The sequence below is a fragment of the Mugil cephalus genome, chromosome 1, assembly GCF_022458985.1.
Source record: "Mugil cephalus isolate CIBA_MC_2020 chromosome 1, CIBA_Mcephalus_1.1, whole genome shotgun sequence".
NCBI classification, from domain to species: domain Eukaryota; kingdom Metazoa; phylum Chordata; class Actinopteri; order Mugiliformes; family Mugilidae; genus Mugil; species Mugil cephalus.
Window position 1 is genome coordinate 19041586 of NC_061770.1, and position 14768 is coordinate 19056353.

Genomic DNA, 14768 nt, shown 5'->3' on the forward strand with positions numbered 1-14768 from the left:
GGTATCAGTTAGCAGTGACAATAGGGAAAGTTAAGGGGAGGTATACACTCGAGGCCGCCAAGTTTACCTCACTTCAAGCTCCTTTTTCCCCCCTCCGAGAAAGTGATTTAATGCGAAAAGGTCACCTCAGTCCTGTCTGAAGTGCTTTTTTCAGTGGCAGCTGAGTTTTCTGTCCAACCCCCAGAAGGTCCTAAACCACCTCAAACAAAACTGACTGATGTCAGAAAGAAAAACGCAAGAGCCTTTTAGGTACTCAGGAGGACGGGTCCACAGGCAAGGAGCAGAATGTCAGCGTTTCAGATGAAGTTGGGCCCAAATGCAGGAGACAGGGATGAGGAGGTAGGAGTAGGAAACAAAATGAATTTAATGAAAACTTAAAAATGAGAACAAAAGGAGCTACTTCTGAGAGGAAGACACAGGTGAAACGAGTGAGGGTGGAGCACACTCAAAGGGGAGAAGTAACAAGAACACAAGAAGCACAAGAAACACAAGAAGTAACACAAGAAAAGAAACACAAAGGAAAGGAAATACAACACAGAGCCATGACACAAAAATAATGAAAATACTCGTTTCACACATTTATGTTTTGAAGTACTGCCACAAAAATAAACACATCAAAAGGAATACGGGATAGCGTTTTCACTTTAGCCTTAAACCTTTATACGTAGGATTTATATGGATCTATGATGTATTCTAGTAACCATAACCATTTCCATTAATATGAATGATATTTTTACATTGTTGTGTCATCCACCTCAAGTTCTGCTACAGGTTGAGGGATATTCAGTTTGTTGCAATTTGCAATGTCACCTCTAGATGTCAGTAAATCATTCACTCTGGTCCTTTAAAAAGATGCAAACACATGCTCGTAATATGCGTCAGCTTCTCTATTTTCACTCTCTTCTGTTTATTCACATGACAAAAATATACCTCTCTTCATAGTCCTGACCCATCTTTTCACAAGAGTCATAAAGACATAAGGCAGAATCACATATGCTTTTTTTTTTTTTTTTTTTTTGCCGTAGACATGGACAAAACCAGCTATGTCTTAAGGCTATGTTTAAAATGAACCAGTTAAATACAGTGAATGGGTTGACCGTGGACTGACCCATTACTTAAATAATGGCTCAGTACAAACCAAATATGCTGTCCTGCTGCACTTATGAGTTCACCAGATCTATACAAGGAAACTCTTCAGGGCATTTCTATTAACATTATTGAATATTACACTACATTGTGTTGCTCACGGCACCTAAATTTTGCAGTCTCATTTGAAAGGATTTTTACTTTTCTCTCCTTATAGTTTCGTGCTCTCCAAGCAGCCACAAACCAATCTAGAAATCGTGGCTTTAGTATGAGATGCCATTCTTTTTACACTGATTGCCTGTTATTGACACAAATATGTTATGTTTTGCAGATCTCCAGCATATTGAGCAAGATGAGAGGGTTACCATGGGAACTGATGGCAACCTGTACTTCGCTAATGCCTTACAGAAAGACAGCCGCTCGGATTACGGTTGCTTTGCTTCCTTCTCCAAAATTCGCACCATCGTCCAGAAAACAGCCATGGCAGTCGTGGTCAAGAGCTGTAGGTTTATTACACAGCCTGTCCGCCTTCAACTCGAAAAACACAAGACACATCTGTCTGCTTTATTTTCTCTTAGTGCAGAAGATATTTGAGTGTATTTCAAGGAATGCTTGCCGTTAAACCACAAGATACAAGAAAGTTGGGCCTGCCTTGTCATGTACAGGCGCCTGGAAATCCTGTTGACAGCAGGTTGAGTGATGCATGTTGGCGAAAAACAAACTATCAAAACCAGTGTTATTCTCACAGCATGTTGTTTTTGTTCCAGTGAAACCTGACGATAACTCTTCTGACGGCAGCACTGCCGATAAATAACAGTCACTCATCAAAACACGTTTCACATGATGTGAAAAGAACACAATGCAGCTGATTTGCATATTTCCAAACATTGGCGATTATGAGCGTTTTTATGAGCGTGCATTTTAGATTACCATTGAATAAAAGGATTCACACGAATGAGGAAGACTGTTCTCTATGTTTCATGCAGCCGACGGCCCCCTGGAGAGAAAGCCCAGCCTGCTGCTGCCCTCTGGTGTTCAAACTTTGAAGGTGTTCTTGAAAGGAGACGACATGCAGCTGGAATGTATACCAGAGGGATTGTACGTGTGCACTCTGTGTCGCACTTGTGTTGCCACCAACTTATTATGGATACTAACATGTAATCATTTCATGTTCCAGTCCCACTCCGAACATTACATGGATGAAAATGGGAGACAAACTGAATGAGCGGGTAGAACTGAGCAACTTTAACAGGCTTCTGACCTTACCTGCTGTGGAAGAGAAGGATCAGGGGAAATACACGTGCACAGCCCAAAACTCTGCTGGAAATGAAGTCCACTACTTTGATGTGATAGTTGAAGGTTAGTCAACATCAGGAGGTAATTATGCGCGTGGGTGCCTTTGTTTTCGGCTTCAAAAAGAAAGCGCTTGTCACAGGGATGCCATTTGTTTTGACTGAGACTAACGTGGCTCTTTGTAACATCTCCCAGAGCCACCGAAGTGGCTGACAGAGCCTCCTCAGAGCCAGCTGGCAGTGATCGGATCTGAGGTTCACATCAAGTGCTCAGTCACTGGAAAACCATCACCAGACATAACGTGGCGGAGGAATGGAGAAATATTCGAAGGTGAGCGAGAGAGAGAGAGAACATCCACCAGAGAAGTTTTAAAATATCTGGATAGATTAAAAGTTCACAAAAAACAGCATGAGGTCTATGTGTTTTGGGATGTGTTTACTGCGCGATCAGACTTTGCTTTTATTATTTTATAGCACTATTTTCCTCAGTTTATCTTCAGGTGTACACTGCTGAATAAATGTCAGAAAAAGAAAAGAGGGGCTCAGTTTTAGGGTCGAGAAGATTTGGAAGAGTCACAACTTCCGTGTAAAAGTGAAAAAAACAGTCACAGTTTACATTATTCGCTTTAACTTTTTGCCTTTTGAGAGTCTGCATGCAAATATCCCTCGAGGAATGAATGCCTCGTATGCCATCAATGCCATCAAGTCTAAGCAAGAAAAACTAAAATACCTGATAATTATAGTAAAAATGTCTTCTGATAAGTTACTCTGTAAATAATAATTATGTTTATTTTGATGCAAAGTATACCATTGATCTTTTATGTACAAATTGGATCTTGCCTGTAGTGTACATACAGAAAAAGTGTTGGTTTTTCACACCTTAACCTTTCACACCTCTTTCACACCTTAACACTTCAGATCATTAAACTAACTTAAACATGAATTAAAGATAACACAAGTAAACGTAAATGAAGGTTGTTATTATTATTAAGGGAAAACAAAATCCAAACCTACATGTGTGAATGGGTTTAAAAAGATAACTGTTTGGCCCGTCCTTAGCGGGCAGAAATTATTGGAAATGGACAATGAAGTTATATTTATCAGCAGGAAACAGAGTACAATACTATAAACGTGGTGTGGTGAGGACTAATGTTACTGGCTGCGTATACAGAAATGTTCCTTTGTTTTTCTGTATGAAGAGCGTTTGTGTAACATTAGATGATTCTTTGAAGCTTTTTTTTTTTTTTAAGTAATTACCGCTTGTGTTGTTTGTGCTCCTGTCAGACGACCCCCAGAACAACAGGCAAGTCCTTGACGACACCGTGGTGCTCCGTAGCGCCAGACCAGAGGACACGGCTGTCTACCAGTGCGAAGCCTCCAACAAGCACGGCAGAGTTCTGGCCAACGTTAACATCCTGGTCCTGAGTGAGTATAGCAAGACGTTTAAATCTGCTCACCCAGCCAGGGCTTTGGTCATAACCGAATAACACAGAGGCCACATCCTCGTCTACAGACGCTGGGTTCTGGAAGCGCTTACAGAGATGCAAGCGTTTTTCAGATCCTGAGCTTCATTTATTTTAAAAACATTGCAAGCGTTTTCCTAAATTAGCTCATTCCCCTGACAGACAGTAACTGGGACTTATGCAATGCATCCCAGGATTCATTTATTTTTATATTCTTATATGGCTGACAGTTAAAAACCAACTGCATAGCCTTAAGACTTGTGCTGACTGGATCATAGTTGTCAAACGTACGGCCCGCTTTAAACCTTGGTGCAAGGAAAAAGACTTTCAATTGAGGTTAGAACCAGGATATGAATTATGGTATGGTTATTCTTTAGTGTTAAGCCTGAGGTTGTATTTCAGAGGCTTCATTGCATTGCAATCTATCATACGTAGACAGGAGCAAATCTTTAGAACCTCTTTTTTTTTACTTCTGAAAGACTCGTCATCTCATTCATGTTACTGGCCATTTGCTGTTTAACCTAATTATTTGTGAGATTTTTTTTTAGCACTGCCCAACAACATTCAACGGCATCCAGCCTTTTACTAAACACTTGGTGCATTGTGGAATAAAAATATGACAAATCAAATACTATATTCAGTGCAGTCCCTGCAGTCCCCAAATGTTTAGAAAATGTTGAATAGTCCATTGCTTATGATACAGTTCACGCACCAGAGGGTCTAATCTGGCCCGCAGCATGAATTTGCAAAGTGTGAAAAATATATTGAAGACCGTAATTTTCAATGAAAATAGCTGCTATTCCTTATTTCCACTGTTTTAGTGTAAGAGAAGTGGGCAGAACACAACGCTGAGACCCAGGACTGAACAGAAGACAGCAGTCTTCCTAAATTGCATTTATTTCTCTTAGGAAATTTAATTTTTTTAAAGGGTAATTTAATAAATATAAGCATTCTCCTAATTGACTTGTTCTTCTTTGCGCTCAAACAAATGGAAAAAGTCTGGAGTTGTCGCTACTCGTAGGTTTATTATTCTGTTATGTTCTGTCATCCAGCCCACTTCAGATCAAATTTAACCAAATAAACTATTGTTGGCACGACTGAGGAGCTCAACCTCAGCTGAAGTCTGACTGGTTTGTTGTAGTGTACTTAAGAAACTGTAACAGAGCTTCAATCCAAAGGACTTACATATTTCACAACCTCTCATTCTCCCTTTCAAATGCTACAACGTAAAGCAAGGCCGCACCATGGCGAGTGACTTCAGGACTAAGTGTCTTTGTTAACTGCACACAGTCAAACGTCCCTCTACAACTCTGTGACTGGTGGGCGACTGACTCCACCTGTTGAGCCACAGGAGCCACTTTCGTAGACAAAAATCTCTTTCATTCAAATGATTTTACATGGAGCAATCATCGGCATTCAAATAAGTTGATTAAATCCTTTATTTCCATTCTGGCTGTCACTCAGTATTATTTGTGTGTGCACAATAGCACATCAGCGTGCACTCTCGTGACATCCCGACATGATTTCTTTAATAAGAACATCCCCGACTCGCGTTCTCGTCTCATCCTTTTGTGTTTGTTGGGGGAATTTTCTTTAAGTTGAATTCAAAAGCACAAATGTTTTTCTTTTGTTGCCTAATGCAATTATCCTAACCTACACGCGCACACTTGTGCCTTCCAACCACAAACGGACTTGTTTAATAAAAGAGTTTTTCTTCAATAGTTACGGATTTCTATCTATCATGCTGCTCCCAGCAGAGAAAGACAGACGGCTTGGAAATTGTATTTTCCTTTGTCTGCCAGTGAAGCAAATTCTTTTTTCCCGAACAACAAAGTCAAGCTAACCTGCAAGTTGAATCCTGCTGAGGGAGGAAAAGAGATGGATCCCGGTGTAAAATAACATGAAACAAAGAGTACGATATTATATGAATAATGTATATGCGAGAGGTAAATGTGAAAATATGAAGTGAAGGGTAAATATAAAATTTCCACCCCCAGCTGTTATCTCTGCAGTCTGAAACCACCACGGCGTCGTTCCTCTCTGCCATGCTGTCATCCCAGCTGTGCAACTAACATTTACTTTCTGTATGTACCATCAAGTAATTCATAATTTCGTTATTTTCTCCAGGCCTGCATTTTTCATATACTTCTACTTTAGGGCGGAGCTGGGTTAGCTTATCATCGGCATTTGTTTTTGTTTTTTTTATTGAGTAACAAAATTGTGCCCAGTTATTTCTCTGTTAATTGTCTAATCGATTTAAAGTCCCGGATCTATAGCCTTTATGCTTGATTTGCTAACTCACGACTTACTGCGGGGAACGTGCGGACGTGTAATGATATTCCCTGTTACAAATGTCAGGGTGATTTTGCGGCGTTACAAGAGACTGTGATGCCGGTGCTTACAGCAGATCTCTCCTGCCTGATATAACTTGACATTTAAGCCAGTTGAATCTTGCCTCCTCTTCCCTGTGCTTTCAGACATGGCTCCACTTATGCTGACAAGGGCCTACCAAGAGTACGCTGTAGTACTCGGAGGGAACATCACCCTGAACTGCAGTGTTTTCAGCTCTCCGCCATCCACCATCTCTTGGTGAGTAGAGTGTCTGATAGTTCGACCTAAACAACAATTTCAATAGTCACTTCACATGTAGAGCTGATTTTCCTCTCACATGAAACCCCTGGTTGTTCTGCTGCATTCATTAGGAGCAGCCCAAATACAACACTCTTTAAAAAAAATAAAAAAATAAAAAGGATCCTGACACATGCTGTATCACGGCAGTGAGGCACGCTATTAATCCCTCACTGCTTCAGGTGTCTGTATGACACGGGCCTATCTTGACACGTACGTCTCTTTAATGAGATAATCCTCTTCCGTTCCTTGAAATTGGCCTAATTAAATCCTGTTAACTACCACTGCAGCTTAGCTACAGCTTCACAAAAGAGAAAAGGGATCTCTGGCAGTCCTTGACAAAAGTGTAAAAGAAATATAACCCAAAACACTCCTGATTTTGGTTAAATTATCTTCCACTTCAGCCTAATTGACAATCAAGACTGACTTTCGCTTAAAATTTTTAGTCCATTTCTTTTAATTAGTTTACAACAATTTAAATGTTAAAAAAAAAAAAAAAAAATGCACCAATGCACAAAACACTTGTGGGAATGCTGTATGTCTGTTTGTGTCTACTGATTGTGATTGTGTCTATGTTTTTTTGCCCCTTGGGGACAAATAAAGTGATTTGAATTAAACTGAATTTAATCTATAGGAAATGAAAATTATGACCAAACGTGCGAGTTAAAGAAAACACTAATTTCCGAGGTGCCCACACAACGTTGGAAAAGTTGTGCGCACACGCTAAAAGGTTTGACATCTCTGTGTCTTAGGGCCAAAGACGAGCAAAACATCGAGGGGACGGACCGTTTTCTGGCTCTTGAGGATGGACAGTCGCTGAAAATCATTAGCACACAGAAAGGTGACAGTGGGAAATATGTGTGCGACGCCACCAACACGGAGGGATCATCATCCATCACCGCTGTGCTGGACGTGAAGGGTAAGTCGTACTGTTATTAACTGCTTCCTTTGTGCAAGTAGTATTCACTGGAGGATAGGATCTTTGGGTAATTTTTATCAGTAGAAGCCTTGCATTAAACCAAAGGAGTTTTGCTTATACGGACTTATTTATTTAACTCTTTTAAGTCTATATGAAAGCTGCGGGTTTAAGATGTAGAAGGTGTCATTTCTTTTTGATGTGCCCTTCTGTGGATCAGTTCAGTAGTTTGAAACGTGCTGAAAAACTACAAGCATGACTTTAATTTCATCTTTTCACTGATGTTATACAAAAAGATGCTGCATACATAATAATGCGATGGAACATATTTAGAAATTTATTTTCATAGTCAAATCATTGACGCAAATTACCTTTAGAATCTTGATTACTCATTCCCCTCATCAAAGACGCTGTTACTGCGGCAACGACTCATTTGCGAAGTAAATGACTTGGCTCAGTTTCAGATTTACATTTAAAGGAATTACGGGTGATTATGTTATTTGGCTTTCTGAGAGATCATCATCGGATCTGTTTACGTAGCGCCGTCTGTGACACTGTGTTTTATTTTTTAGAACCAACAAGAATAGTAGGTCCACCTCAGCATCTGAAGATCGTCAGTGGGACAACAGCACAGCTGAGGTGCCAGACAGAGTATGATGAAAGTTTGCAGGACACCTTTAAGGTGGTGTGGAGGAAGGACGGGGAGGAGATGCCACTTTCCGCAGACAGAGACTCCAGGTATTTGTTTTCTGGTGCGCTTGTGGTTAAAATGACTTTTTTTCCCCAGCGTCTCCGTCTGCATACCAATGCTTCAGTAAAAAAAAGTCCCCAAAGTTTAATCCTGCTCAGAGGAGGGGGAGAGACAATGGATTTGTTGGTGTTACCGAGAAAATGATTGATTACTTTAGCCAGAGAGTTTACATTTCATTCGTGTGGTTGTGTGTTCCAGTACCGTTGCTGTAAAAGTTAGGCCTTGTCACGAACCTTTACACACTCAAGTGAATAGCTTCTCCTGGATAAACTGAAGTCAATCATCCTCACGTGTTTAGATACTCCATGGACACTGATGGGCTGCAGATCATGAATGTAAACCTGAGCGATGAGGGCAGATACACATGCACCGCTACGACGAGCCTGGACGAGGACACTGCCGGCGCACTACTCACAGTGCTGGGTAAGGCTGATTTATGATAAACGTGTTATAAAATGTCGTTCTGTAATTGTCCCATTTTTAATTTTTTGCACGTTTTTGCTTCTGCTTGTCTGATGTTGTTAAATGTGTTTTGTGTTGCAGACGTTCCCGATGCTCCCAGCGCATTAGAGATTAGTGAACTCAATGGTACGAGGAATGTCCTGCTGTCTTGGATACCAGGGAACGATCACAACAGTCCTGTAACAGGTAAAGGTTGCCTTAGAAAGCCTAAAATGATGATGTTGTAGAAGCACAAAACATGGTGGATACAATTTTCTCAAAGAGCACTTGCACAGATTTCAGATTTCCGAATAGTCCATTGCTTACATCTATGTTTAAAAGTGAGCAGGTTTATTCTTTTTTTCTGCTTTGTCTTGTTCCTTTGTTGCGTTTCTGTGCACATTTTGCCACCTGTTGGTCTGTTAAACACTGTGACGCCACTGGTTTTCACTCAAGGCCGTTTATTACACGTTGACTCTGTCAGCTTCCGAGAGCCTATTCAGTCCCCAGGTGAAATCCCTGTGGCATGTTGCAATATTAGCAGAACAAAAGCAAACAGTGCAGCTGAATACAGATTAATATTGAATGCTAAATGATAATAATCATGTATATTTAATATCTGCACTAGCCGAGTTTAATGTAGAACACATATAGTAGGTAGGGGGTCCCTACTTCATGTCTCCATCAGTTTGGGTCCTTGGCCTGAAAAACGTTGAAGACCCCTGCAGTGGTAGATCCATGGTGTGCAGGAAGGGTGGTAAATGATAATTGCGATACCACTTCTGACTAAGTTAAACTGATTCTCCCTGGTTGACACTCACAGATAGATACATGCGGAAATTGTCAAAGAGCAAAGGAGTGTTGAACTATGCATTTATAAGTCCAGGAAGACTGAGATGCGTCATGCCCATACCGTGCTTTTTCATCAGTTGTGATTATCATGACTAAATGTGTCATCTCCTCTCTCCTCTCAGAATTTGTGGTGGAGTATGAGGAGAGCCAATGGGAGCCCGGAAGATGGAAGGAGCAACAGAAAGTCGTCGGTAACCAGGCAACAGCCGAGCTGGCTCTACATGGACATCTTGAGTACCAGTTCAGAGTGTACGCTGTCAACGGCGTCGGACCCGGGCCCCCCAGTGAGCCCACGCCGCGACACAAAACATCCCCTTGTGGTGAGACTCGCTCCTTAACTATTAATACATTCTTCTCGCGGTTATCTGTTGATTGCGACAGGCACGTTTGAACGTTTCTTTTCTTTTGCCGTGTGGAAAATCCTGCCTTTTTAGCCACAGAAAATTGAAGCGGCAGGGGGTGTGGATATTTTTGGGGCTAAGCGGCCCTTTAAGTCTCCGAGTTTTATTTCCAGCACATGTTGCTGCTTAACCTTATTACAGTATGAGCACCATGAAATCTGGATACTCACCCAAATTCACAATGCTGTCCGTTTTAGCAAGCGCAGGGACATGTATTTGCAGTTTAGCAGTGAAAATGTGCTCTTTCCTGTCCAATAAGTCCATATGTCTCTCCAAAGCTCCTTATAGGAACCCAGAAAACATCAAAATTCAAGGCCCTCTGCCTCATCAGATGGACATTAGCTGGCAGGTAAGAAAATTTTTTGCTTCTTTTTAATAAAGCTTCTCCATCTATTGTAAAATCTTTGGTTGATTAGACATTTTTTAAATATTTTTGTAATTTTCCAGCCACAAATTTAAATTTCTTACAGCAGTTGCACGCCCACCTTACTGTTGCACATGCTTGAAATAAAAAAAAAAAATGAATATTTGAACCTGTTTATTATGTGAATAGCTTAGTACTGAATGCAAAATGATAATAATAATGTATATTATAAACAGTACACACATATACTAATGTCTCCATCAGTTTGGAGGTCCTTGACCTGAAAATCATTGCCCTGATCTATAACACCGTGTGCCAGAAACCTTTGTATATTACGGACATCTTTCTTCACTTTCGTGTTGCAGCCATTGTTGCCCATTGAATACAATGGCCCAGGCCTTGAGTACAGGGTGAGTTACCGGAAACTTGGGGTGGACGATATCTGGACGGATCACCTGGTCCAAAGACACTCCTTCGTCGTGAGGAACACGTCCACTTTTGTTCCCTACGAGATCAAAATTCAGAGCAGGAACAGCCACGGCTGGGGACCAGAGCCTAAAGTTGTTACGGGTTACTCTGGAGAAGATGGTAAGCCGCATGCCTTCATGTATATTTAATTCTGAATTTCACCATATGACATGTTCACAAGCACCTCAGTTCGGTTCTGCTGCTTCATTACAACATACCCTGAAGCTGAAGTGGCAGCTTTGGCTGTTGTTTAGCTTGTGACTCACTCGTTTCCCACTGTGCCCTCAGTGGTCTTTTGGCATTGTCTGCGGGAAAATGTGTCAGGTTAAGTTCTTTTCTTTTTCCTTTTTGTTTTCCCCTTGCCCGCCGTTTTAACCCCGTGCAGGTGTTCAGTAGTCACTTTTCCTCCCCTCTGAAGAAAGAGAAAAAAGGAAAACACCATCTCTGAGCAGGTGGCAGATAACCTTTGTAGAGGAAGTGGGATGTCAAATTTCCGCTTCTGTCTCAGAAGCTGTTGGAGATTTGACAGATCAGAACACAGTTTGCGCCGTAGGCCTGCTAAAGCACGATGGCCGCTTCTCTCTCTAGAGTCTGCCTTAATTGTATTTGTTCCTACTCCCACCAGAATAGACCAGGACCTAGTTTGTGTTATAGTTCCCCTGCTTTCAATAGCTCATCTGCTCCATTTGTTCAAACCAAATTTCTGTTAGTTTTTTGCTTTTTTATCCATGTTTATTGGTGTTAAAATGCGTACAGTACATCTGCATGGTTCAAAACTTCCTCTCCTGTCTATAGTTCCCACTGCAGCACCGCGGGACGTAGCAGTGGAGGTGATCAACAGCACCGTTCTGAGAGTCAGCTGGACCCCCCCTCCACCTCCTACAGTGCGAGGTCATCTTGGTGGCTACAGTGTAAGTGTCCATGATCCCTTACATGATTTCTTTCTTGACTATTTCAGACGGCTTCAGTTGTTCTGGGATGACTTTGGTGCGTATTCTTCACAGGCCACAGGAAACAGATCAGAGGAGGCATGACATATGCTTAGTTTCAAAACCCATTAAAACATCTGCAGCTTCTCAGAAGTATAATGTTGTGCTCTTGTTAGAGATGGACATTCAGTTAACAAATGACAAATCACAGGTTACCAGATGTTAACTATGAGATGATTCAGTGTGCGGTGTACCGAAATTTCTTTTTGACTTTTCAAGCTGTTGCCAAATTTTATCTGGTTATTCAGACATCGCACAAACTCATATTAACTGTGGACTTTCCACACGAATACAAGAACTCTTAAAAAAAAAAAGTTTTAATACTGTGGAATAATGCAAAAATATAGTGAACTGTCTAAATCTTTGAAAATTCTCAGTCAAAACTGGAAATACTCTCTCTTTTAAAGTTTATCCCAAAACAAACTTTCATCCCTATTGACATCTTGAATCTGGAATTTTTGGCCAAGGGTTAACAGACCCTAGTCTAAGTCTTCATGGGCATGACCCACAAATGAAACCAAATCTATTGACCAGATCTTTAAAACAAATAGGAACCGAGTATTGAGTCGTTTATGCAGATGCACGCAAAAGCTCGGTGTCGATGACGGAGCTGGTGTAGTGGTGAGGCATTTACCGAATTTCTGCATGATAAATAAAGCATCTGTCCATAAAATGTATATTTTAGATAAAGATACACCCAGATATCCCACCAAGAGAATCTGTATTGGTGGAATGTCTTGGTTTGAGTGATTCCGATCCAGATCTTACCCTCACAGTGCTTTTTTCGAGGATGAAATACTTCGGCTGTCATCTTAAAAATAAATAAATATCAAAATGAGCCTTTTGAACACCTCTTTGAAAGGAACGTATCCACAGGATCCGGCTCCCTTCAAAGAGCCAAGAATTCTATCTTTACTGGCCAGTACAGAAGCTACCAGTACCACACTTATACTTATTTACTATAGTAGAAAAAGACAATGAGCTGCTGATGCTTTGCATGTTGTACTCTGTATAGGTGTTGTCATTAAAAGGAGAGTAGGTGGAGGATTGTTACAAAGAGATGTGTGTGAAGCGGCAATTTCATTCTCTCTGTCCCTCCTGCTCTCTACCATCTTCTCTTAGGTGCACTGGGTGAGGCAAAGTTATCTGCTGAATCCCAACAAGATTTTAGATGAGCACCACTCCATGTCTTTCACTGGGAAGAGGCAGCACGCCATTGTGCCCGGCCTGGAACCTTTCTCCGAGTACAAACTCACTGTCCACGTATTCAACAAGAAGGGCAATGGTCCCAAGAGCGATCCGGTCACCTTTAGCACTCCAGAGGGAGGTGAGTCAACGTGAACGCGTCCAGTGTGTGAAGTTCATGAATTTATGGCGATGCTCTTAAGTAAAAAAGAAAGTTGCTTAAAATAGGCTTTTGTATGTTTGATTCAAGCAGTGTAAAAGTAATTTAAATCAGACCACTTGATGCAATACTTTCAGTGATTTAACATTATTGTTGTTTGTGTAGTTCCAGAGCAAGTTCCCATCTTGACCACCTCTAACATGCAGAAAGACTCCATTTTGCTGGTATGGGGTCCACCGCTGAAGGCAAACGGGATCCTCTCTGGTTACCACCTGCAATACCACCTCAGTACGTGCACGCACTGTGTTGTATAACTACGTGCTAATTGAGTTACTCCTCTGTGCCCGTCCAAGGTTTTTCATTAACAGATCCGTGGTGCGAGGCGCTGTAGGCGAAGTGTAAACAGGAGTGTAGCTGGAGCATTAGTAGATCGGAGATGAGGAAACGTAAGATCAGGTCAGAGTAGAGGTGTAAGTGTGGAGGAGGTGGATCTGTGATACTATGATTTACACATACAGGAAAAAAACTGAAAACATGCAGCACACACTACTGTCTCACCTTTGGCCATTTTCCTCTCTTCTTGTGAGTTATCACATCAGTCAGTAGGTGGCACTGTTTAACACTGAACTCCTCACCGTGGTCCCCAACAGGCTATTGGTGCATGCTGCTGTAGATAGTGGGTCGCCTGTTCCTTCAGTCTTTCTTATCTCTTGTCCTCCCGGACTGTGGGTTTTCCTTCCAAAAGGATCGTTTGTGCCTTTTGTGCATATTTCTTTGGCATGTATCGCTCAGAAACATATCTTCTTCTTCTTCTTCTTAAAAAAAAAAGCACCTTTATGCGTGCGTACAGTTAGCGTGAACATGTGACTAAGGTGCTCTCTCTCTCTGTTTTCAAAGCCTACACCCTTGTTGGCTGACATTTCTGAAGTCTTTTGTGTGAAATGTGAAGGCAGAGACAGCCCTCTGCCGCCTCCGCCCGCACCCACGGAGTCTGGCTAGCTCTTCAATACACTCAGTCCCCCTTCTCCTCTCTGCTTTTTTTTTTTTTTTCCATATCAGATGTCAGACTTTACACAGTTATTCCCACACAGTACAATCTGTGGGTGTTTTTTTTTTTTCTTGGTTGCATTGATTCACAGCGTAACTCGAGCACATCTCCAATCTTGTTTGCTGCTAATTCTATGAATAAAATATATATAGCATAACCAGTTGGTTAATGAATAATCTGTACTGTGTGCAGCATTATGTGCTGCAAAGTCCCAAAGTGTCACAACAGATCTGACACATCTTCTCCTACCTGTAGTGGTGTGTGTGTGTTCGTGTGTGTGGCTTTCAATAGTCTGTACACATACTGTACTTTGATCTATAATGCACGTCTGATGATGAGGTTATGCTACTTGTGATTGCTTCTTTTCTGATCATCTTCTCCTGCCTCCTTGTGATTTCTTTTCCCTCATTGTCTTCCTTCCTGTCACCTGTTCTCGTATTTGTTTTCTTCCCCCTGCACTTCTTTTCAGCGCTCAGTTTCCACTTCCTCCCGCTCTTCTTTCCCTCATATCATCCACCATCACTTTTTCAGTCCTCTCCCTCTTGTTGACTCTCCTCCCATCCTCTTGAGCTCTCTATTTACCCTTTCATCTTCTCCCGTCCGTTCCTCATAATGTATTACTCTCCTGCTCACCTGTCACGACCGGTATCTTCTGTATCCACTCTCCGCATGAGCTAGCCCGACATCTCTTCACCCCCCCACCAACCCCCCCTCAACCGTTGAA

General features: G+C 41.6%; 1 protein-coding gene across 7 annotated transcripts in view; it reads left to right on the forward strand.

Annotated features, from left to right (window-relative positions):
• The window catches only part of LOC125021372 (neural cell adhesion molecule L1-like protein), a 48435-nt gene that overhangs the window by 19515 nt on the left and 14152 nt on the right, over positions 1–14768 (forward strand). For all 7 annotated transcript variants that reach the window (XM_047607421.1, XM_047607439.1, XM_047607448.1 and 4 more), the window contains exons 6-21: positions 1418–1588; positions 2073–2184; positions 2264–2445; positions 2575–2709; positions 3663–3803; positions 6319–6430; positions 7222–7388; positions 7958–8123; positions 8435–8559; positions 8680–8784; positions 9552–9749; positions 10109–10179; positions 10560–10782; positions 11458–11573; positions 12774–12978; positions 13162–13284. In XM_047607421.1, the coding sequence (XP_047463377.1) occupies positions 1418–1588; positions 2073–2184; positions 2264–2445; positions 2575–2709; positions 3663–3803; positions 6319–6430; positions 7222–7388; positions 7958–8123; positions 8435–8559; positions 8680–8784; positions 9552–9749; positions 10109–10179; positions 10560–10782; positions 11458–11573; positions 12774–12978; positions 13162–13284 (2352 nt within the window). The remainder of the gene's footprint in view (positions 1–1417; positions 1589–2072; positions 2185–2263; positions 2446–2574; positions 2710–3662; positions 3804–6318; positions 6431–7221; positions 7389–7957; positions 8124–8434; positions 8560–8679; positions 8785–9551; positions 9750–10108; positions 10180–10559; positions 10783–11457; positions 11574–12773; positions 12979–13161; positions 13285–14768) is intronic.